Consider the following 23,108-nt stretch of genomic DNA (forward strand, 5'->3'; position numbering starts at 1 on the left):
ATAAACTGAATATGTATATTATATATATATTTTTATGAAAATATATATATATTTTAAAAATATATATATATGTATATGTATATATATATATATATATATATATATATATATATATATATATATATATATATATATATATGTCATATATATGTCATATATATTTATATATGTCATATATATATATATATATATATATATATATATATATATATATATATATATATATATATATATATATATATGATATTTGATATATATAAATGTTATTCATATATATATATTTATATGTATGACAAGAACTTAGTTGAATTTTCCCAATATTGTAGTTCTTTTAATACCCGAACCAAGGTCTACATCATTTTGTTTTTATGGAAGTCCTATATCCAGCTTTGGATACCAGGTTTCAAGAAGAATATTAACAAATACAAGAAAGTGGGAAATATTGGTCCTGAAGATGGTTAAGAGGCTGACATAGAGTAGAAATTATATTCATTTTCACAGAGTTAGTACTATGAATGATTCAACTCAGCCTACTCAAAAAATTGACATTCTTTCCATTAGGTATTTATGAACACAGCTGAATGTCCACTTATTAAAAATATTGCAGTGATTGACTGAGTTATTGAGAGCAGGGCAACAGCTAAACGTAATGTATTATAAAAGTCAGCCAAATATTTAGACTGGATTTGGCTGTTCTGTCCACCTATCAAGTCATTCTCAAGGATTTAGATTAGACAGAAGTTGCTTTTTAATAACATTAAAATTATTGTTGCAGGTTGTAAGCTGTTCCAAGTAAGCTGTCTTTTACACTTGACTTGATTTTGTCAATGCAGGTGGTGCTTAAATGGTGTTCCAGATGTTTTGGATTCCACCCAAAGCACCTATTACTATTGGTCAGCGGTGGGATTCAGTTTTTTTAACAACCGGTTCTGTGGGCGTGGCTTGGTGGTCATGTGACTGGGTGGGCGTGCCCAACTTGACATCACTCATGTCAAGGGGTGCTTCTCCTCGCCTGGCCTTTCATAACAGTGGGGATGCTGCAATGGTCATAAGTGTGAAAAATGGTCATAAGTCACTTTTTTCAGTGCCATTGTAACTTTGAATGGTCACTAACTGTTGTAAGTCAAGGATTGCCTGTACAAAAATACAAAAAGCTTCTTTGTTTGCCAAAAGCTGCCCTAAATACCAATCATTAGATTAAAAATACCTGCAAGCCAGAGTTACAAATCAGGCAGGGTGCCAGAGCATCTTGAGGAATGAAAATAGTTAAAATGCAGTGATAACCATCAAGCAGCCATCTCTTGCTCCTAAAGTGAAACCCTTTAGCAGAGAGGTCATTTAAGCTCTCCAGAAAAAGCACACCCAGGAAAAGCAATCCTTAGATCCATTTGCACCACTTAAAGATATCAGCTGGTCTCACTCACCCCACAAGATATCCTAAGGAAACAATCCAGATTTAAGGAAAGGTCACATGCCCCCCAGAAAGGCAGTAAAAAAAAATCAGTGTCAAGCTTGTATCCTGCTTCTTGGAAGTATACCCCAAACGGACAGTGCCAGATACCACTAAAGCAGTGAAGGAAGACCCCCTCCCCAGACATAAAAAGAAACCATGAGGCAGGAAAAATTCAAACACAATACAAATAATTAAATCACAATAGTATCTGTTGCTTGTTGAAGCTGAATAGGGAAAATTATCCCATCAATAAACACAGGATTAAACATCACCAAGCACAGAATTAACTTTCACCCAAAACTGGCTGTAGACCAAAACTCAGAAAAGGCATGTAAACTCACGTTTGAATGTCAATCTTTCTAGCTAGCCAAGAAGCCTTGCTGAACGTCACTCATCTTGGTTCCCTGTCACTAAAAGCTTTGCTTCATTATTCAATTATTTCTTCAAAGTGCTGATTGTCCAGGGAAGTATTTCCTCCCGACAGCAGTGTAAAAATCTTTAAACAACCCTTCCCCTTTAAGAAAGTACCAGAAAAAAAAACCTCCCTCAGAGACAGTAAGTCTAGGCGTACTGGCAAGAATGTAATAAGGGTGGAAAAAAACAAAAGAAGATTGCTTCTAACTACTGGTTCTCCAAAATGCTTAGAAAGTTAACAAGAGGTTCTATAGAACCGGACAGAACCGGTAGAATCCCACCCCTGCTATTGGTACTTTGTTTGCTTTCTCTTGCCGCAATCATTCTACTTCTAATTGCAGGTCTTTGTATTTTGTTATTTTCTCCAGTTCTTTCTCTTCTCTTCTGCTATCTCCAGGTACTCTACTATTCAGACTTTAACTTCATCTACTGTTTAGGTCTTATTTAAAGTTCTAAAACACTTCAGGTTTTTTTTGTTTACTATTTTGTCTACTTTGTGGTCCCACCAATTCTTGCTTGTAGTCAAATGATATTTCTTGCAGATATTCTTGCTACTACTTTGTCATGCCATTATTTGTAGCTAGTCTGTGTGATTTTCTTGCAGGAATTAATTAGGAAATCAACTGTTTCTTCGACTGCTTTGCAGAGGCAGCGTTTGCTGTCTGTTACTGTCTTCTCAATTCTGGCTTTATATGCACTTGTTCTTAAGGATTGGTCTTGTATGGAATTATGTTATTTTCTTTGCCTGCTAATTTCGTTGTGTACTGGCCATGTAATACTTTGCCTTACCATGTCCATTTTCTATTCTTCATTTGGTCTTTTCTATAGGCCAGATTTGTTTCTGTGGTATTCACTAAGTCTTCCATGATATTCTAGTTCAGATGCATCTTCTCCACTGTCAGATATTCTTCTAATGCCATTTTTCATTTATTATTAATAATTATTATTTCCTGCATTGGCAAAACACTTATATAAACTACCTATGAAATCCCTTTCAGCTGTGTGTCTGATTGACCGTAATCAATCACAATAATTTCATCACCTGCCATAACAATGTTGTTTGAAGGTTAGACATATACCTATAGCCATTCCCTTCTGTTCATTTCAATCCTACTACATATCCAGCACTGAACAATCTTCAAAGAATGCCTCTTCCATACATACATATTTTCTCTTAAGATTGAAAGCTTTGTTTGTGTGTCTTTCTCTTTTTCTATGTGTGCATGTATCTTAAAGATGCTGAATGTGTAATAATGCCCATGCTGATCCCAAAAATTCTCATTTGTATGAAAAAAGATAGATACATGTATGAGGAAGAGATGAATATGCAAAATATCTTAATAAGATACAGTCTTTTCCTATCTACCTCTCTTCCTCCAATATTATCAAGGCAACTTTGGAAATCAAAAAATTATGGTAATCTAAAATCTATAATTTTAAAATAATATTTTTAAAATAAAAATTAAAAACTGATAGTAAATAGATACATATAAAACAATGGTTGGAATAAGAGAGAAAACATGTCCAAACCAAATTATAGCGAGTTTTTCTTCTTTTTTTAAGGTGTCTAAATAACAAAGAGAAAGCTGCAGAAGTGAGAAGAGCAAAGTTCTACCCTATCCTTAGGGTGGACAAGCTTCTGTCTTAGTGTATTTTTGGGTTTAAAGTGTGTATGTATATTGTGTTGGTATTGAGTACCTGAAGATAAAACAGCTAGACTGAGCATTGTACTATGATCTATGCAGTAGAATGCAGTGAGACATGTACAGATCTATACATTGGAGAAACAAAACCACCACTTCACAAATGCATGGCACAACGTAGGAGAACAAACTCACCAGGACAAGATTCAGCAATCCATCTGCATTTGAAAGACAAAGGTCACTTTTTTAAAGGACAGCCGGGTCTTTTATGAAGACAACAAATACCACATTCTGGACAGAGAGGACTGCTGGCTTGAAAGCGGGATCAAAGATGCAATCTACATTAACACTTAACAGTCCTCGCTTAACACAGGGGGAGGGATATGACAACACCTATCTCCTGTTTACAACATAATCCTTTCAGTAGTTCCAAGAAGGTTCCACACCCATATGCACTATTCAGGTGATCCTGAGGGCACGAATATACTTCCAGTGGCCTCAATGACTCTCAGAATGAGTGCTAATGATCAGAGGACTGCAATGAATATAAATCCTTCCACCCTGCACCATTCAGTCAGAGTTGAAGAAGCTTCTTGGATGGGAAACAAAATGTCTTCAAGGAAAAAAAAAAAACAAAGCCAGTTGCCCTTTGAAAAAACACTCTTGGGACTTGACATTTAATCTTCTTCCCTAAATAATGCAAATTGACCAAAGCAGTTGTACATGAATCCTAAAAGAAAATAAGATACTTAACCACCACCCATCTATGTTTTTCATTTCCCCTTTTTCCTTCCATTTAAAAGCTACGTGTTAAAAAGGCATCATTGGAAGCATCAGGTATTGAAAATATACTATGAAGAAACCTGAAAGAATTTTTCCACTGCAGAGCACTTCACATGTTAATCATGAAAATAATGGTATCATCCCATACATGCAAAATGCTGTGAAATAGCAATTGAGACTTTGATTATCTGAGCAAGTACTAAATGGATTGAAATTACCTTTTTCTTCCAGTTTAAAAAAACAAAATCTAAATATATTGTTTTCCACTGAGACAAACAGAATACATGGTTGATTATCAGACTTATTAAGAAACAATCAGAACTCTATGAAACAAGATATTCACAGATAAATGGAATGAGATCTATTTATTTTTTTCCCTTATTCACCTGTGCTGAAATAAGTTTCTAGTTGATGAAGAAAATATATGTAAATATGTGGACACACAGCAAACGATTGCTGATACGGACTGCATGGTAATTGTCAGGTTCTTCCATTTTCTTCCCAAAAGCTTTGTAAGACAGCAAGGCTGCATAAAACTAACCATGGACACCTGCATGAAGATTTTGCTTTCATCAAAATGACACATGGACAATAAGAGAGGTGCTTGAGTGGTTGTGAAAGTGGGATGCTCTTTTTATTGTTCTGGAGCCATGGACACTAACCCCCTCTTCCTCCCAACCAGGGAATTGCTTATTTTACATATGCAGGTATTCCTTGCTTAGTGCCCATAATTTGGATCAGCAACTCTGTAATTTCATGCACATGATCACAACAAACTTATGTCACTTCCCATTTGGTAATTAAGCAAGACATCATGTGACCTCAATTTGCAGTTTACTTCTGTATTCTCAGTTATCTCTGCTTCTCACAAGTTGGTTGTGAGGCACTTGAATAGTGATCCCATTTGGGACAGTGCAATGGTCATAAATGCAAAGATTGGTTGCAAAGCTGTTTTTTAATATCATCATAAAATTAAATGATTACTAAACAAGCCAATCAGTAAGTGAGGACTATCTGTATTGGATTTGAAACACAAATTGAAATTCCTACTTATCCTGGAAACTGATCATACAGGCAGAGCAACATATAGTATCATTATGAATTTTTGTCATTTTTTGTTTATAGCAGAAAAATTACCAGCTTTTCTTATATGCTATTCCTGTGTTGCATGGTAGAGTTCTCTCTTTCATTTTAGGTAGATTTCACTTAGCTCTATGACTTGGCCACTCACTAATATCATTGCAGTTAAAATTGATCATGAGTTCTGATCATGATTTATAATATTATCTAATTCTTAACAACTTAATCTTGGACATGAATATCAATAACCGTAGCACTGTGGAAATTAAAGATATGCACACACATCACACAAAGCTACATTTTGTTTAACCATAAATTATTGAATAGTTCACAATTTCCTGGGCTCGTATCAACCCAAAACTATGATTTACAAGTCACAATGGCTGGACTTACAGTCGCACAAATTAAACTAACAGTAAACAAACTATGGTTTCGTTTGATTGTAAACCTAGCCAAATTCTTCAGATATTTTAAATTCCAAGGCATGAGGTCAGTTAGCTATCTATTTTATATCATGTTCTTTCATGATGGAAGAAAAGTTGGATTTAAATATACTTGGTTAAAAAAGGCCTCATGAATTATGTATACTACATAAAAATAAGAAAATTGGAATAAGAAAATCACTCTAAATTTGAAAAAAAACATGCTTAATATTTATTTTACTTATGCATTAGATTTTTATCCCACCTATATTACTTTTATAAATAACTCAAGGCAGCTAACATACCTAATACTCCTTGGTCCTTCTATTTTCCCCACAATCACCCTGTGAAATGGATCAGGCTATTAGAGAGTGATTGGCTCAAGGTCACTCAGCTGGCTTTCATGCCTAAGGTGGGACTACAACTTCTAGGCCACCGCTTTAACTACTACACCAAGGGGCTAATATTAATAGTTATTCTCTTTCTACCTACCTACCTACCTACCTACCTACACACACACACACACACACACTTTAAACAAGCTTATTTGGTTTTTGGAATTTATTCGTCAAGACACAAACAAAAAGATTCCACTCAGCATAGACTGAAGCACACAAATTATAAATTGTGGACAGAAGCACTCCTGGAACACCTGTATTATGACCTTAAGGGTGGTAGATTTGCTTTGATTACTAAATGGTGAATTAGTGATTGCTACGTTTTAGTATTTAATATGCAGAGTTGCAGATGGAGAGTTGTTAGAGCTACCAATGAAAAGGTACCATGATATTTTACCAACTTTGCATCCTAAACATATTTTTTCTGCAATAATAAATGCAAAGGAGCAGAAAAGGATACATTACAATTTGGTATTTGAGGTCACGGTGCTCAAAAATAAATTTCAGGTAGCACAGTTCTTTATTTCACACAACAAGTATTTCAAGAAACTGGGATAGGTTTCAAAACTAGTTAATGCTATGACACAGGGGACCTGTTGTTCCAAGGAGAAGGAAAGTCAAACTCACCCTCTGAGCCTTTGGGTGGGCCTAAAATAGTTCTCTAGATTCTAGCTCACATTGCCAAAATATGTGCAAAGATTTAAAGGGGCAAACTTCTTAAACTGTTCCAATACAATATTCATAGCTCAGGATTGAACTCTGGAGTCCTTGGTGCTCTCTGAGGTTGGTTGTTTGCTTGCAGGTATTTCATTGCCTAACTAGGTAACATCATCAGTGTCCTTGTACATATAGGAAAAAAGTAAACATTTTCAAATCTGCTATTACAAAGCAATTTGATATTCTTGCATATTTCATCCTGTAACAGTTTCATATATGAATGGAAACTGTGTATAGACTGAAGTTTAAACACTAATAATAATATTCATATTATGTGCATTAATTACAATTAGTATTTTAAAAATTAAAAAAAATTCTATGACTGTTAATTTTGTCTTCAAAGCTGATACATTGGAGGCCTAAAACTGTAAAACAATTATCATTACAAAATGAAACTTACACAAGATGGGAATGTCATTCATGACTTCCTTTAATTTGAAAGAACTCTCATAATTTTCTGACCCTTCTTACAATAATGATGATATTCTGCTGAGTTTTTTCTCCTCTTTTAAAACAACTAAGCAGAGAAAAGGGGAAAGACTAGCAATTAATGTCAAGATGATTGGAGTATAGTTTTCTGGATAAATATAAAATGATTTCTTTTCAGAATTTAACTTACCCATTATGTGTTTTAAAACCAAATATAAGATATACAGCATTAAACAGATACAGCAGTAACTGAATATTAATTGACCTGAAACAAGGATAGTTAAAAGGGAGATATGGATCTATTACTAAACCTATATAGGCACTTGAAGCTAATAGCCACTTTTCTTTAGCTGGAATGTATTGCGACACGCTTTGATCTTTAATTCAAATTGTATTCCAGTCCCTCTTTCCAGCTCACTATTTGGCATTCAATTCCAGTTGGTGGATAGCAGAAATAATACTCCCATTTATCAACTCTTCTTGATTTGCAGAGAAGAACACAAAATATTGAAGAATAGAAGATAACAAATACTGAATAATAACAATAGCACTTAGACTTATATATCACTTCACAGTGCTTTACAACCCTCTCCAAGCAATTTACAGAGTCAGCATATTGCCCCCAACAATCTGGGTCCTCATTTTACCGATCTCAGGCGGATGGCAGGCTGAGTCAACCTTGAGCAGGTCAAAATTGAACTGCTGGCAGTCCACAGAATTACCTGCAATACTCCATTCTAACCACTGCATCACCATGGCTCGAGAATGTTGGTCATTCAATTAAAAGAAACTCATTGAAGTTTGAATAAGCAACTGCATCCTCACCTTCACATAAAAGTGACATCGTAAAATGTGCCACTCTCTTTGTTACATACAGTGTCTTCACTGTCCTAAGTAAATATCTGCATGGAGAAGGAAGGAAAAATAAATCAAATTATCTAAGAGCTAGATTAAAGGACACAGATGGAATCCTACCCAAAATGTTGTTTTTAAAGCCACATCTATTGTATATTTTATGTTAGGGGTACCAAGTATAGAATAGAACTAAGTTGTGAAATGCATTATGACATATTTACTAAGCAGTTTCACAAGTTGTTAGTTTACTTTGCATCCATAAAATGTGTCAAACCTTCATCAATAAATAAAACTCTCCATTAAACATGTAGAATCTGATGAAGCCTCTCCATCAATGGCATTATTCCAAACACTGAATCTAGTAAAACTGCACATTTTCAGACATAACATATACCTTTGGACAATTCCATTAGCAACATCGGGAGCTTCATTCTCACTGGAAAAACAATGAAGTCATAAGCCTAAACTATTGAAGGAAAAGAGTAACTAAATAAAAATTAATAGCAGCTCTTCAATTATGCCTTTCAAAAAACTTTATGGGGAGTAGAGAATGCAGCACAGAACTAAATTATTCTTAGATAAGCTTCTCTTTCGCTATTTCTTGTTTTCTGTCCAACTTTGCTATAAAGCTGCTAATCTTCCTTCTAATTAGTGGTTGAACTTTCTCCACTCAACAACAGACTATTATTTCACTTACCCTTATTTTATTTCTCTATTGTTAATGCTTCCTTCTTCTACCAAAAAACTTGGAAGCTGTCTGTAATGACTTTGTCATAAATCTATGCATGCCAGTGAAAATTGCATATTAATTTATTAATAAATAAATTTTGCTGTTTCCTTAATTCACATTGTTATTTTTCTCAGCAGACTTCTGAAGTTTTGCAGAACTTTCATAATCTATGTGCAGTGAAATGGGAGGAAGCAGATATGTTCTAAGGCAAATCATATTTGTTTTTACTGCCAGCTCTCCTACACTATTTCTGTTTTAACCTATAATCAATATTTTACCTGCACTCCAATCTATAAGAGCTGTTTAGCATTGGACCGTACTCATGTAGGCACTTGCTTTATCTAATATGCATAACACTAAATCTATATAATCTCAGCAATTATATGCATTTACATATCCAATATGTATCTTTAAAGAAGGGAAGAATAAACCCATCTCATCAACTTATCAAATATGACTATGATCATTCAATATATTTAACACATCTTCTAAGTTAACACAATAAACTGAATGATTAATTAACCAAGTGGTTTGAGTTCACATAACATACTAAGTTGCAAATACATTCAGATAAGCTTAAAACTAGCTAGGGTTGCACTTTATTCAAAGATATCGCCAACATCTTTACAAGACATGTTGAGGCACATTGTATGAATGCAACCAGTATGTAAACGGAACTTTGCTAACTTTTATCTTTGTTATTTCAGTTGGTAAATTCAATAAGGAAGATGTTGTTTTTGTTTTTAATATTTAAACTTGATGAAACTTTGCCCGATTCTTCTAATAGCTCTCCCGTGATGTGAAATAACAAAAGAAAGCCAATCAAATCACTTCCTCTACCTGCAAAAGTCTCTCCTGGATCTTTTTTAAGGGCACTAAAAAATTATTTTAAAGACATCTAACTTGAAAACATGATGTATTTTGTCATATGCTTCCCCAGGGACAGTCCTGTTAACTCCAGAAAGCCTATAGTAGTGGATTTAATTTTGTTGATACTGTCTTGAAAGCAGCCTTATCAGCAGCATACAGCAGTGCCTGCACCAGGCAGACACCTGCAGTGCAGACCTTAGCTTAGGCAACACCCTCCATAGCAGTCAGGGAAAGACCCCCCCTCCCCAAAAAGCCCCTCTTCATGCGCAAAGACAACTGTCTGGTGTAGATGATTAATGTGTGCTGCATTGGCCCATGGTAGGGCGATGGCAGAATTCTTGAATAGCTTTTCAAAAATAATTGATTTCATTTGAGGTATGAATGCAATGAGCCCATTCCATACCTAGGGGAAAAAAATAAAGGTGGAGGATTCTACCCTATCAAAGTATCAGTATGTATATATGTTCGAAAGTGTACAAATGAAATGTGAGAAAAAGAGGCATAGTTAAAGAAATATGTGAAATACACATGAACTACCATTCTTGATATATAATTTTTAAACTTAAGAAAATGTAAACAATTTCTATCTCTTCTCGCATTTTATAGCTATTGCTCAAACAGATGACTGTTTGCCAGAAAAGCAATTCCTGATAAATTGTAACTGAAATGCTCATAAACCTCTGGATCACAGATAATAGTTAATATTCAGACCCATCTGACAGCAGGCAAAATAGCAACCTCCCATATCTTTAAATCCTTCCTTTAATGCAGAAAGCACTATCTATTAGAGTGAAGTATTGTAATGCAACCTTATTGTCATTCAAATCTTCAATATCCACAAAGAGCCCAATTCTCTGAGAAGTTCACTCATATAACTGAAAAGAATGAGAATGCACCTGTATAACTGAAAGATTATTATGCATGGTGATTTATGCCTCATACTTGGGAAATACAGCATTTTAAGGTGTGTTAGTCTGAAAGAAATACATTTTCAAAATATACATAAAGTTTAAACTTGACTGTAAATAAAACAGCTCCATACTTAATTTAAACCTAACTACAGTGTTTGCCAAGTCAAGATGATTTCTCACTCAACTAAGCAGGTAGACGATTTATTTTATGGTGCCAAATCTAGATGACAATTGAAATCGAAATTTCACCAAACTTACTTGGATTATAGAAGATGATGTAAATGGAGATATTTCTTTTTTAAAGCATGAAAATGCATTGGCTGAAAAGGAATCCGTCTTGAACTCTCCTACTGAATTCAGGACTGTTATGAATACTTTTGGATTTAATCAAAAGACACTACTATCAAAGGATAATGGTCCTTTGCATGAGTGTAGAGGAAACAGAAGGATTGGAATAAGAAAATATTTAGGGTAGCCGAGAACACAGCCTATACAGATTGAGACAAGCCTAATCATAAAGTAGGCCATTAATAGAAGATAATGTAAATGGGGTGCCTAGCATTGATAAGAGTGCTTTGAGGACTTAATTCTTCTCTTTGTATTTTGAACTTTAGTATGCTAAAAACAAAATAAAATCTGCTAAAATATGCAAATTTTATTTTCAAATAAGTAGATTCAAATAAAGATTATTATGTCCAAAATATTTTGCTTGTTGCTCCAAAACAAGTAATGAGAAATAGAAAAGGTGTCTTCTCAAGTACTCTCTGCATTGCTTCTAGATTGGATAGCTACAGTGCTGCAGTGTAGTGCTGTGTCTCACATATCGCTATCCACATTATCTTCCAATAATTTTAGCTTCTAAAATATAATATTACACTGTGGCTCCAAGTGAAATGCAAGATATCCACTGAAACCAAAGTACAAAATAATGTACCTCAGAGTGAGATCAAACCAAATTTATTTTTTTATTTCCAAAGCCCTCTCTGCCTTTTATGAAAAAAAGCACAAATACAAATTATAAGGTATGCTTATGAACAATTTAGTTACCTTGAAAATCAACTTGCATGGCCCACAGTATCACTTTAATTCTTTATTTGATTTTAAGACCCCCTTGGATGTGATATCTGGAATTTCAGTATTTTCATTCTCATTATTCTTATTTTACAGGGGGAGAGAAAGAAAGTTACACTTGTGTTAATGTACAACAGTGTAAAACCAGATGTATCCTAGGCATCAGAATAGCACTGGGGGGAGTTTCACATTTCAGATTGTGCAATTGTGACATTGCAATAATAGTTTTGATCACTGCTGTTCCAGTGAATATTTATGGTTTGAAAGCTCCAATTCTGATACATCCAAAAAGACAATGCACATATTTTATATAGCAATGTTTAAAGTGTGATGATGAAAAAAAAACTATTTGTAACAGAGATCGGTTACCTTAGTTTTGCAGTTACAAAAATGTATAGATTGAATGCAGAAAAACTGACATTAAAATAAAATTGAATTAAATATCTGAAAGTACAGAACCAAAGACAAGGACACCATAAATATACCATCAGCTGTACAACCTTGAATACAAATAACCTCAGCATTTGTATTTCCTGTTTCATTTAGTTATAGTGTATCAACTTCAAAAACAAAAATCTCCAGATGGGAATTAAATACATACTGTCGAGCTGCTGAAAGACTGTCTAGCTAATGAAACTAAAAGATGATAAAGAAAATGTAAAGTGAGCATGGTAATAATTTCTAATTACAACACTGCAATACATCAACCAAAAGAAAGGCATCTGACTGCTACAAATATTCCACATATCAGGAGCTCTAAAGTAAATGGGAAAAGAATTATTATAAAGATAACTTTTTGCATTCTTGATTTGCTATGAAATGTGTAGAAAATGAACATTCAATGGTTAAACAGTTAGAGATTTTCCTTATAAAACACGGATTTTAAATCAAGGCAGAATTCCAAAATTAAAATTTTAATTGAAGATATATCCAGGAACAATATTTTATTAAGCTTGGTGCATCTTTCAATAATCTCAGACTTGGTTGTGATATTGAAATTTCCCATAGTGTAGTATATGTGTATATCCTGATTTAGAAGAGTTTTTCTTTCACAGCATGCAAAGTCGACATTCTGATTATGAAGCAGATGTTATTTCAGATGCCCAAACGTGATCCCATGGGGATTGAGAAAAGCACCTTAAATTATTTCAATGATACTTATAAATCCCAGAAATTGCTATTGCCAATTATCCTAATCAAATCACCTTTGTGCTACAGAACAAAAACAAGGAGCCTTTGTGTTTTGTTTATTATGTTCCCACAATCATCATTAGGTTTACTGCATCAGCTACACTTACTGAATCATAAAAGTTTGTTGTTTGCCTCACCAATGCAATAGGGGAAAGCTTGTCATACAATTCCTCATGAATAAGAAAGTGTTTCAGCTCACTGATAGGAATTGTATTAGACCCTTCCAGCAAAAACACATGGCCTATTGTTAATTTAAAGCTAAGCCTCTTTTTAAAAAACATTTTAAATTTGATCAAATCATTTCAGTCAAATGAATCTGAACTTTGCCTCTAAAGCTTACGTTTTGAAATCACAGGAAACTGAAATTCTCAAACATTTTTAGTTCCCAACACCCCCACTCCCCCCCCCCCCCATTTCTCATTTGTGTTGTATTCACCAACAGTTCTATTGAAACACATGTTAACTGAACAATGAACTTTCTGTATAAGGTTTGTTTTAAGTGAGCTCAGATGCAGCTTCTTATAAAAATAATGTTCTATCCTCCTTACTCATCAGACTTTTGGAGACTTAGCCCCATTTCTGAAGGTTTTGCACTATTTTACAACCTTATTATCCAGCTGTGCAGCTGAGCCGGCAGATAGCCACATTCATTTTCCTTATCTGTAATGATGTGATACATCCCAACACTGACCTGAGATGTCTGCAAGAATAATAGTTTGGGGGGAAATTTTTTTTACAGTCAATTTTGTTGTTGATGATGTTGCAGAAAAGTACAGCTAAACAAAGAAGCATAATATTTCCAGTTTTTCTCCTTCCTCAAAAAAAAATCTCTGCATGTGTGGGATGAAAACAAGAGAAAAACTGAGGTTAACTTCCTAACCTGCAATCAAAACGAATACTGGCAACAGTCTAAATAGCTTCACCTGAGATAGTGAAAGTCACTGGGTGGGCTGTAATGTAAAAATAACCCCCACCCTTGATGAAATTTGTGGTTTCTGCCAGTGGAAAAGAGACAGCAGGCAGTTAAAAAGTGTTGTGGAAGGAACAGAGGAAAATCTCCAGAGGAAGGCTGCTCTTCCTCTGGCTTGTCTAGTACCCAAATCCTCCTTCCTTTTCAGCATTCATTTAAATTAATCTTAAACTAGAGGGATCCTTACCTTCTGCAGAAGTTGGGAACCTGAGTATTTCGCTGCAATGGATCTGATCTCCCCACCGAAGGCAGAGGCCCAGAGTTTTACACTACGGAGAAAAAAAAAACAGGCAGAGAACATATATTGAAAAGGGAAATGTAATTACGCACTTCAGTAAACACCTCAGACAGGCAGACCCAGTTAAAACACGGCAGAGTCTGAACGGTCAGTTCCCAGATTTTCCCCTTTAAAACAACATGGTGGCGATTCCGAAGTGAAGATTTCCACCACCACCCCTCCACCATCCCCGAGTCGAACTATTCTGCTAGGCAAGGCGTGAGTCAGACCTCTTTTGGCCAAACTTCAAGAGAAAGTTATCCGTAACGCACGAGAGGGAGAAACTGCAGGATATATACAGAGACGGGGTCTCTAAGATCAGCTTTTGCAAGATCGCTTATCCCCGAACACCTGAGATGAAACGGGACCGCAATGCAAGAAAAGCGGCTGGAGCTAGTCGGCGCCGCAGTCGAAAGTTCATCGCGGTGCAAAGCTTGCGATGCGAGGTTTGCCGCTCTCGTCCAGCCCAATTCCAAGAGCTGCCAGCCGGGTCTCCTTGTCAGAAAGGCTGAGGAGAAGCCAGCGCAATGCCCCCCCCCCCCTCCAAAACCACGAGAAGTCTCTCCCCACCCATCCCAACCGTCGGTCGGCACCGGCGGACTTTTCCATACAGCCTGCGACACTCACACAGACAAGGGGATCTGCTGCTCCGAACCGGCCCCTCCGGCGTGCCTGATGCTAGCCGCCGTCCAGACCAGAGCCAGGAAGGCAGGCAGAGTCCGCAGCTGGCGCCCGCTCTCCGGCATGGTTCTCCTTGCTCACTCGCGAGCTTCGGAAGCTTCTGCTTCTCTGTGGACTCCGCCGCTCGAAGGGGCTGGTTGCGGCAAGAGAAGGGAGCGAAAGCGGAGCAAAAGGCCGGCCGGGAAACAAGTCACGGCACCATCTTTTTCCACGGCTCCGAAGGAAAAGGAGAGTCGGCGGACCCGAAAACTTCGGCGCCCTTGGTGGTGGGTCCGGCGGCAGCACTGCGGCTCGCCCCTCAACCGTCGCTCGGGCCGCCGAAACCTGACGGCGGACGCCAGGTGCTGCCGGACTTACTTCTCGGACCTCGTGCTGGTGAGGCAGGCGGGGCTTCGATGGGAGAGGGAAGAAAAGGGAGGGCTGTCGACGGGGCAAGCGCTGGGGCAGGAGGGTCTCACCTTGCCTCTCCTCGCCGCGCTTCCCCGCTCACTTTGGTCCGAAGGCAATGCCGCTCGAGGCGAGGGGGGTGTTCGCCCGCTTTTGTATCGCGCGCCCGTGCGTGTGAGCGAGGGGGAGAGCGCGAGCCAGCCAGCCAGCGCGCCTTTTATTCACAGCGCCGCGAAGCTCCCGCGCAGTCTTGTTCTCGCCGGCAGCGAGAGCGGAGCGAAACTAAGCTGTCCAGGGAGCGGCGGCGTGCGCCGTCATGCAGCCCTCACGGAAAAGAGGGAGCGGGAAGGGTGGCGGGGGGAGGAGGAATCAGCCCACCGAAGCTGGCGGGAGCTGAGTAAGTTCCGAGGCCAGACAGGTGGCCGGGTGGGTCCGCGCGGGTCTCGGTGGCAAAGCTGCAAAAAAAAAAAAAAAAGCGCGAGCGCCGCAAAGGCAGCCCCTGTCCCCGCTACGGGTTAGTTTCAGGCAGCGCGCGGCTGCGTGGCCGACAGCTGTTAACGCAGCCGTGGAGAGAGGGAAGGAGGGAGGGAGGCCTAAGTGGATCGCTTCACCTCTCCCGCCCGGAGAGTGGCCAAGTCGCAACATGGGAGGAGGAGGAGGAGGAAGAGGCGAGGAAGGCGCGCACACAAAGTCTCGGGCCCTGCCTTGCTGCGTCTTTCTTAGGGGTAACCTGCGGGCCGGCTTGTCCGGACTCGACCGTCTGGTCAACTCATAGCCTTGTCCTTGAGTAGTCCGGATGGGTCTCTCGCTTGAATCTTGGCTGCAGTGAAGGCAGATCCGAGAGATCTGACTGAAATAGAGAGATTGGCGGGGGTGGTGGAAAGGGGGTTGGAAGAAAGGAAATGCCGCACAAGGAAATCAATGCAAGTTTAAGTGGCTGCTGGAGCCGAGGAATAAATTATTAATTTGGCCTTGTGGAGGAATCCCCTTATTAAAGGATGAGCAAGATCTCAAGCTATTGCTTTTGCTACGAGGAGATGATGGGGAGCCGGTTTGGGACAAGCACTGAAAGAAAAGGTTCTTTTTTTCTTTTCTTCATTGAGCACTTGCAATAGACCTTACTACTTTGCCCTCTCCGGGTCTCTTTGGTAACTCTTACCTTAAATACAAACAAAGTTTCCTGCCAAATTGTAAGTAAGCTAGGAAAATGGTAAATTGGAGCTGAAGTGGAACAGGGCTGAGTCATCCTGGGGGGGGGAATGCTCTGGGTGCTAGTGTAGCTTTAGAATAGAAGGACTCTTTGGAAGTATAATCTGCAAGTCAATGTCTCCTCCCTCCCCCCTTATTAAAAATCTCTTTCCTTTTCAACATACTGGTCGTTACCTACAGTGCAGACAGCCATACTTGTCTTTTTCTTTTAAAGGGAAGCCACCTCAAGAGAAAAATAAAAGCTTCTAGCACTGCACGTTTATGGAACACATTGAGCTTGCACAATTCAAAGGTCCTTGCCGATGCTTTTATCTGATGAAAATAACTTCCCCCCCCCCCCCATCTTTCATCTGGAGTGAGAAGTTATGAGCACAAAGAGTTGCAAGGCTGTTTTTGCACAGCAGCACCGTCAACATCTTTCTACTGCAGCCCGGCAATGAATCCATGTTCCTTTTTTTCCTTGAGTCATGCAGACAGGTAGAGAGGAATGTGCCCTGTTCTCAGATTTCTCCGTGTCAGAAACCAGAAAAGCTCAGAATAAGTTTGAGATGCTCCAATTATTATCTGTTGGCATCTCTGTGCATGACTGTCTTGTCAGCATTCATCTGAAGTTAAAGCACTCCCACAAAATCTCATACTGAGTTGTGTTTCATTTTGATCCCGTAGGACTGATATATGTGTTCCTAAGCTATGCTTTTGCTATCTAGACCTTTAACAAGGTTCTGTTACAAGGATCCTTTGCACTCCCAGGGTGCAAAATAAGCATCAGATGGTATGTCTGAGGATGCTCCCAAGCCTATAAAGCATAGGACGCTATGTGGTTTCAAGGTAAGAGGCTCATAATATCCAAGCCCTTTGTTATCAACCTGTGTTAACTGTCTGTGGAGATTCTCAGTCATTCAGGTCATGGTTGTCCCAAGGGTACTTTTTTTCAAGAGGCAACTGGACTTCTTTGAAGAGGTTTCACTTCTCATCCAAGAAGCTTCTTCCGCTCTGAATTGAAGAATTTGTACTCCTTGCAGACAGCAGTTCATTCTTGCTAAAAGAATGCATTTAGTTTTCTTTGAAGACTTCAAAGAAAATCCAGAAAGTCCAACTACCTCTTGGAAAAAAGCACCTTTGGGACAACCTGTGTTAACGAATAAGGGCTGAATGAAAGATTGTGTTAAACAGTTTTTAAATGAGGAACAGTGGATAATTTAGGATTTATTTATCTCAATTTAAATGGCATCCATCTCAAGTTCATGACTCTGAGCAGCTAAAAATAATTAAAAGAGCATGCAAAGTATAAAAATAACCACACTTATATGATCAAACAATATACTCAGCAGTAACAAATCAATACAATAATGGCACAGCCAACAATATTTGTCAACAGTCAAGAGTTTCATTTTTTTCCCCATTTCAATCAAAGACTACTATCTGGACAAGTCCCTGCAATTTTCCTGTCAAGGTTTTTTAGAACAGGTTTGCCATTGCTCCTTCCTAGGGCTGAGAAAAAGTAACTGGCCCAAAGTTACCCAGCTGGCTTTTCACTTAAAGTAAAACTAGATAGAATTAGTGGTCTCCAGGTTTCCAGCCTTCACCATTACCTCAAACTGGCTATCAAAGGAGATGTGAAACATTGTAATTTTGAGAATTTTTTTCAAATGAGAGGTTGCTATACTGCTGAAGAACAGGAGCTGCTGGAGCAACTTAAATGTTAAATTGCTACAATCATGGTAGCAAATAGTAGCAAAAATATAAATGGATTCAGTTTAAGTTAGCCACGTTTTGGTCTTAAACTAAAAAGGTAGATGTGGCAAATTTAATGGAACAGCTAGCTCAATGTCATGACTATTTTATAGCTTGTTATCCTAGTAATAGCTATATTTGCTTGAAATATTTCATACACATGAGAATATGGTAGAGTATAGTCTATATAAGTGTCACAGTCTAAGGCTAAAAAGGGTCCTCCCAGGACATAATTTTAAAGATTTATATAGTGCTTTTAATGCTCTTTAAAATACATGAGGAAATCATAACTAGATTTTAGCTACTTTCTGTATTTAATGTATACATCCCTATTACTTTTCAGGTGGATTACTACAGCACACTTTACCTGAGGATGCCCTTGAGGGTAACTCAGAAATTTCAGCTGGTACAAAATGCAGTGACTAATACAGTACCAATGTTGACACTACATTAGCTGCTTGAATATTTCTGGGTATAGTTTATGGTGCTGGTTTTGAATGAATGAATGAATGAATGTGTGCTGTCCCAGCCAGTCTATGGGAGTTGGATAGTTACTTAGGAATTGTGAGCTGTCCCCTTACGGGAATGCATCTTGGTAAATGTAGTTAAAGGTATCCTGGGAAATGTAGTTCATGTCACGTGGCCACATCTGCAATCCTGATTGGTCACTAAATTGACCCTCGGGTTGAGGGAGGTTTCTTCCATTCTTGCCTGGACTCATGAACTGATAAGCAGCTTACCGCTACGAGATGGGTTAGGAAAATAACCATCTTTTACCTGCAAGGCTGATATACAAAGGATTGGTCATTATAGAAGAATTTCATCGTAAATGTGAGTTATGAAGATACCTGAGGTACCAATAAATGTACTTTGTTATGGATGTCTTGTGGACTTATCTATCTGCATCTGCACAGCTACAAATCCACCTCTGTGCATGAGACAGCACAGAATGATTAGTGTGATTCCAGGGGTCTTCAAACTTGACAGCTTTAAGACTTGTGGACTTCAACTCCCAGAATTCCTCCTCCAGTCATGTTAGCTCAGGAATTCTGGGAGTTGAAGTCCACAAGTCTTAAACTTGCCAAGTTTGAAGACCCTTGGATTAGACACACAAGGAATTTGTCTTGGTGCATATGCTCTCAGTGTACATAAAAAGAAAAGATACATTCATCAAGAATCATAAGGTACAACACTTAATGATAGTCATAGGGTACAAATAAGCAATCAAATCATACTACAAGCAACAAAGTTACAAGCTAAGGATACAAGCAACAAAGTTACAGTCATACTGTCACAAGTGGGAGGAGATGGGTGATAGGAATGATGAGAAGATAAATGGTAATGCAGACTTAGTAAATAGTTGAACAGCGTTGAGGGAATTATTTGTTTAGCAGAGTGACGGCTTTCGGGGGAAAAAACTATTCTTTTGTCTAATTGTTCTGGTGTGCAGTGCTCTATAGCATCGTTTTGAGGGTAGGAGTTGAAATAGTTTATGTCCAGGATGTGAGGGGTCTGTAGATATTTTCACAGCCCTCTTTTTGCCTCATAGGTCCTCGACTGAAGGCAGGTTGGTAGTAATTATTTTTTCTGCAGTCCTAATTATTTTCTGGAGTCTGTGTCTGTCCTGCTGGGTTGCAGAACCAAACCAGACAGTTATAGAGGTGCAGATGACAGACTCAATAATTCCTCTGTAGAACTGTAATCAGCAGTTATGACCTCTGAAGCCCTCCATTGCTTTGGTCCAGAATACTTTTAAGGACCATCTTCAGGGCAAATCTACTATCCCATCTAATGATGCCAGTCATATAAAATTTGCTTCTCCCTGAAATATGTTGGACTGCTGTGTGTAAGGTTATCAAGACCTGCCTTTTAAATATGCTATCTGGATTATAACACTAAACAGAAGTTGCTATTAGCTCTTAAAGGTATTTTTGCTATATCATATTTGTATGATGATCTTTACTGCTTTATATTTATGTAAACTATCTGAACTCTTGGGAATGACTTGGGTTATGAGACTTTAGAGAAAAATACATAAATATGTCTCCATTGACAAATTGTTCTTTATTCACATGTTCAAAATCAGTAGACCATTTTCTAAGCAAATACTCATCAGTTGCCATTCTGATTCAATTCAAGTAACCAGTCACATTTTTTAACTCCCTTGTCTCATTTTCACCCATATATTCATGTCATCTAACATAAACATTTTCCCATTTGAATAAATTACATTTATTCAAAATATTGCATACTTTTTACCAAAAGTCATTTCTGGTGCTTTCATTAGCACCATTCACTGGACTATTACATGTAGCTATCATTAACATATGGATTCCTATTTTCATACATACCCACAATGACCTACCTGACACCAATTCATATTTCCTAACATCCATTTTAATTATTTCATTCATAATTAAACCTAAACTTTCATTTTCTGAAATGTTTTCATCTACTCCACTACACAATATCAATCTGCCTTCATTCATATCACACTCTGTGGGTGGGATAGATTGAACCCTAGCAGATAGAAATGAAATGTAAAACAATTTTATTAGGTTGGAGAAATGGGAAGAAAATAACAGTATGACGAAGGCAAAGTTTTCATGTAAGAAATAAAAATTAAATGAGCATGGGTAGGATGGGGATAACTAGATAAAAATACTTGCAAAAAAGAACTTTAAATAGTAGCTGATTGTAAACTGAATGTGATCCAACACAGTGATGTGGTTGTAAATAAGGCAAACGTAATTTATAGAATAGAATAGAATTCTTTATTGGCCAAGTGTGATTGGACACATAAGGAATTTGTTTTGGTGAAAATGCTCTCAGTGTTCAAAAAGAAAAAGAAATACATTCGTCAAGCATCATAGGTATAAAACTTAATAGTAGTTAAATATATATAATAAGTATAATAAGCAATCAAATCATACTAGGAAACAATAATCAACAATCAGATCAAATTATACTAGTAAACAGTCAATAAAAAATCATAAGGATACAAGCAACAAAGTTACATTCATGCAGTCATAAGTTGGACGAGATGGGTGAAAGGAAGGATGAGAAGATGAATAGTAATAGTAATGCAGACTTAGTAAATAGTTTGACAGTGTTAAGGGAATTATTTGTTTAACAGAGCGATGGTGTTCAGGAAAAAACTATTCTTGTGTCTGGTTGTTCTGGTGTGCAGTGCTCTATAGCATCATTTTGAGGGTAGGAGTTGAAACAGTTTATGTCTAGGATGTGAGGGGTCCGTAAATATTTTCACAGCCCTCTTTTTGAATCGAGCATTATACAGGTCCTCAATTGAAGACAGGTTGGTAGCAATTGTTTTTTCTGTAGTTCTAATTATCCACTGAAGTCTGTGTCTGTCTTGTTGGGTTGCAGAACCAAATCAGACAGTTACAGAGGTGCAGATGACAGACTCAATAATTCCTCTGTAGAACTGTATCAGCAGCTTCTTGGGCTGTTTGAGCTTTCTGAGTTGGTGCAGAAAGAACATTCTTTGTTGTGCTTTTTTGATGACATTGTTGACATTAGGTGTCCATTTTAGGTCTTCAGATATGATAGAACCTAGAAATTTGAAGGTCTTTACTGTTGATACTGTATTGTAAGAGGTGGTAGTATGGGAGGGTTTCTCCTAAAGTCAGGGGTGGGCAAACTTTTTGGCTCGGGGCCTCATTGACTTTTAAAATTTGACAGACGGGCGCTACCTGGTGTCGAAATGCCTGTCATTACAAGTCAAAATCAAATGAATGCAATTATTCAATCATTCACATCAAACCTTAATTCTGTACCAATCTTCGGCGGGCCGGATTAAAAAGACCAACGGGCCGGATGTGGCCCTCGGGCCGTAGTTTGCCCACCCCTGTCCTAAAGTCTACCACCATTTCTATGGTTTTGAGTGAGTTCAGTTCCAGATTGTTCTGGTCGCACCAAGAGGCAAGTTGTACAACCTTCCTTCGGTATGCAGATTCGTCATTATCTCAAATGATACCAATCAGAGTTGTATCATCTGCAAACTGAGTAGTTTAACAGATGGATTGTTTCAGATGCAGTCATTGGTATATAGAGAGAAGAAAAGTGGAGAAAGCACACAGCCTTGGGGGTCCCTTGTGCTAATTGTACAGGTATCAGGTGTGATTCTGCCTAGCTTCCCCTGCTGCTTCCTGTCTGTTAGGAGGTTTATGATCCACTTACAAGTGTGTTCAGGTACCACTAAGCTGGTTTAGTTTAACTAGAAGAATGTCTGGAATGATGGTGTTGAATACTGAATTAAAGTCTACAAAGAGAATCCTTGCATAGGTATTTGGAGATTCAAGGTAGAATGTAGTGTAGAGTCATATTAACAGCATCATCTGTTGATCTCTTTGCTCGGTATGCAAATTGCAGGAGGTCTAACAGCAGGTCCAGAATGGTTTTCAGGTGGGACAGCACTAGTCTTTCAAAGGTTTTCATAACTACAGATGTTAGAGCAACTGGTCTGTAATCATTCAGACTAGGATTCACAGAAGAACTATATTTTTCAAATCACAGGAAACAATCAACATTGTATTCTATTCTTGCTGGGTCACAGTGGCTCATGTGGTAAGGTGCTGGGCCTGCACACCACTAAGGCCAGCAGCTCAGCGGATCGATTCCTGTGAGTGAATAAACCAGGGAGGGACAAGAAAGAAGCCTCCCCCAATTGCCTACTGGCATTCAGGTGTCCCGTGGGTAAAGATAAACACCGCCTGAAAAAATTCCTTTCACAGAGGCAGGCAGCCACCTCAGTGATCCCTGGCTAACATATTTTATATGCTAAATAAATAAATCTATTCTTGCCAGACTTTATCTCAAGTACTATATCTAGTACTGGGCACCATACTTTAGAAGAATTCAGA

At 37.9% G+C, this 23,108-nt stretch overlaps 1 protein-coding gene across 1 annotated transcript in view; it reads right to left on the reverse strand.

The window, feature by feature from the left end:
- The window catches only part of CACNA2D3 (calcium voltage-gated channel auxiliary subunit alpha2delta 3), a 607,379-nt gene extending 591,684 nt beyond the window's left edge, over positions 1-15,695 (reverse strand). The window contains exons 1-2 of the mRNA XM_087954773.1: positions 14,842-15,695; positions 14,125-14,206 (exon numbers count right to left, since the gene is read on the reverse strand). Coding sequence (XP_087810899.1) covers positions 14,125-14,206; positions 14,842-14,960 — 201 coding nt within the window. The 5' untranslated portion in view covers positions 14,961-15,695. The remainder of the gene's footprint in view (positions 1-14,124; positions 14,207-14,841) is intronic.
- Between the last annotated feature and the right edge of the window lie 7,413 nt (positions 15,696-23,108).

The sequence above is a fragment of the Notechis scutatus genome, chromosome 2 (genome assembly GCF_049901735.1).
Source record: "Notechis scutatus isolate UNSWTSFEM ecotype Mainland chromosome 2, rNotScu1.2, whole genome shotgun sequence".
Taxonomy (NCBI): Eukaryota; Metazoa; Chordata; class Lepidosauria; order Squamata; family Elapidae; genus Notechis; species Notechis scutatus.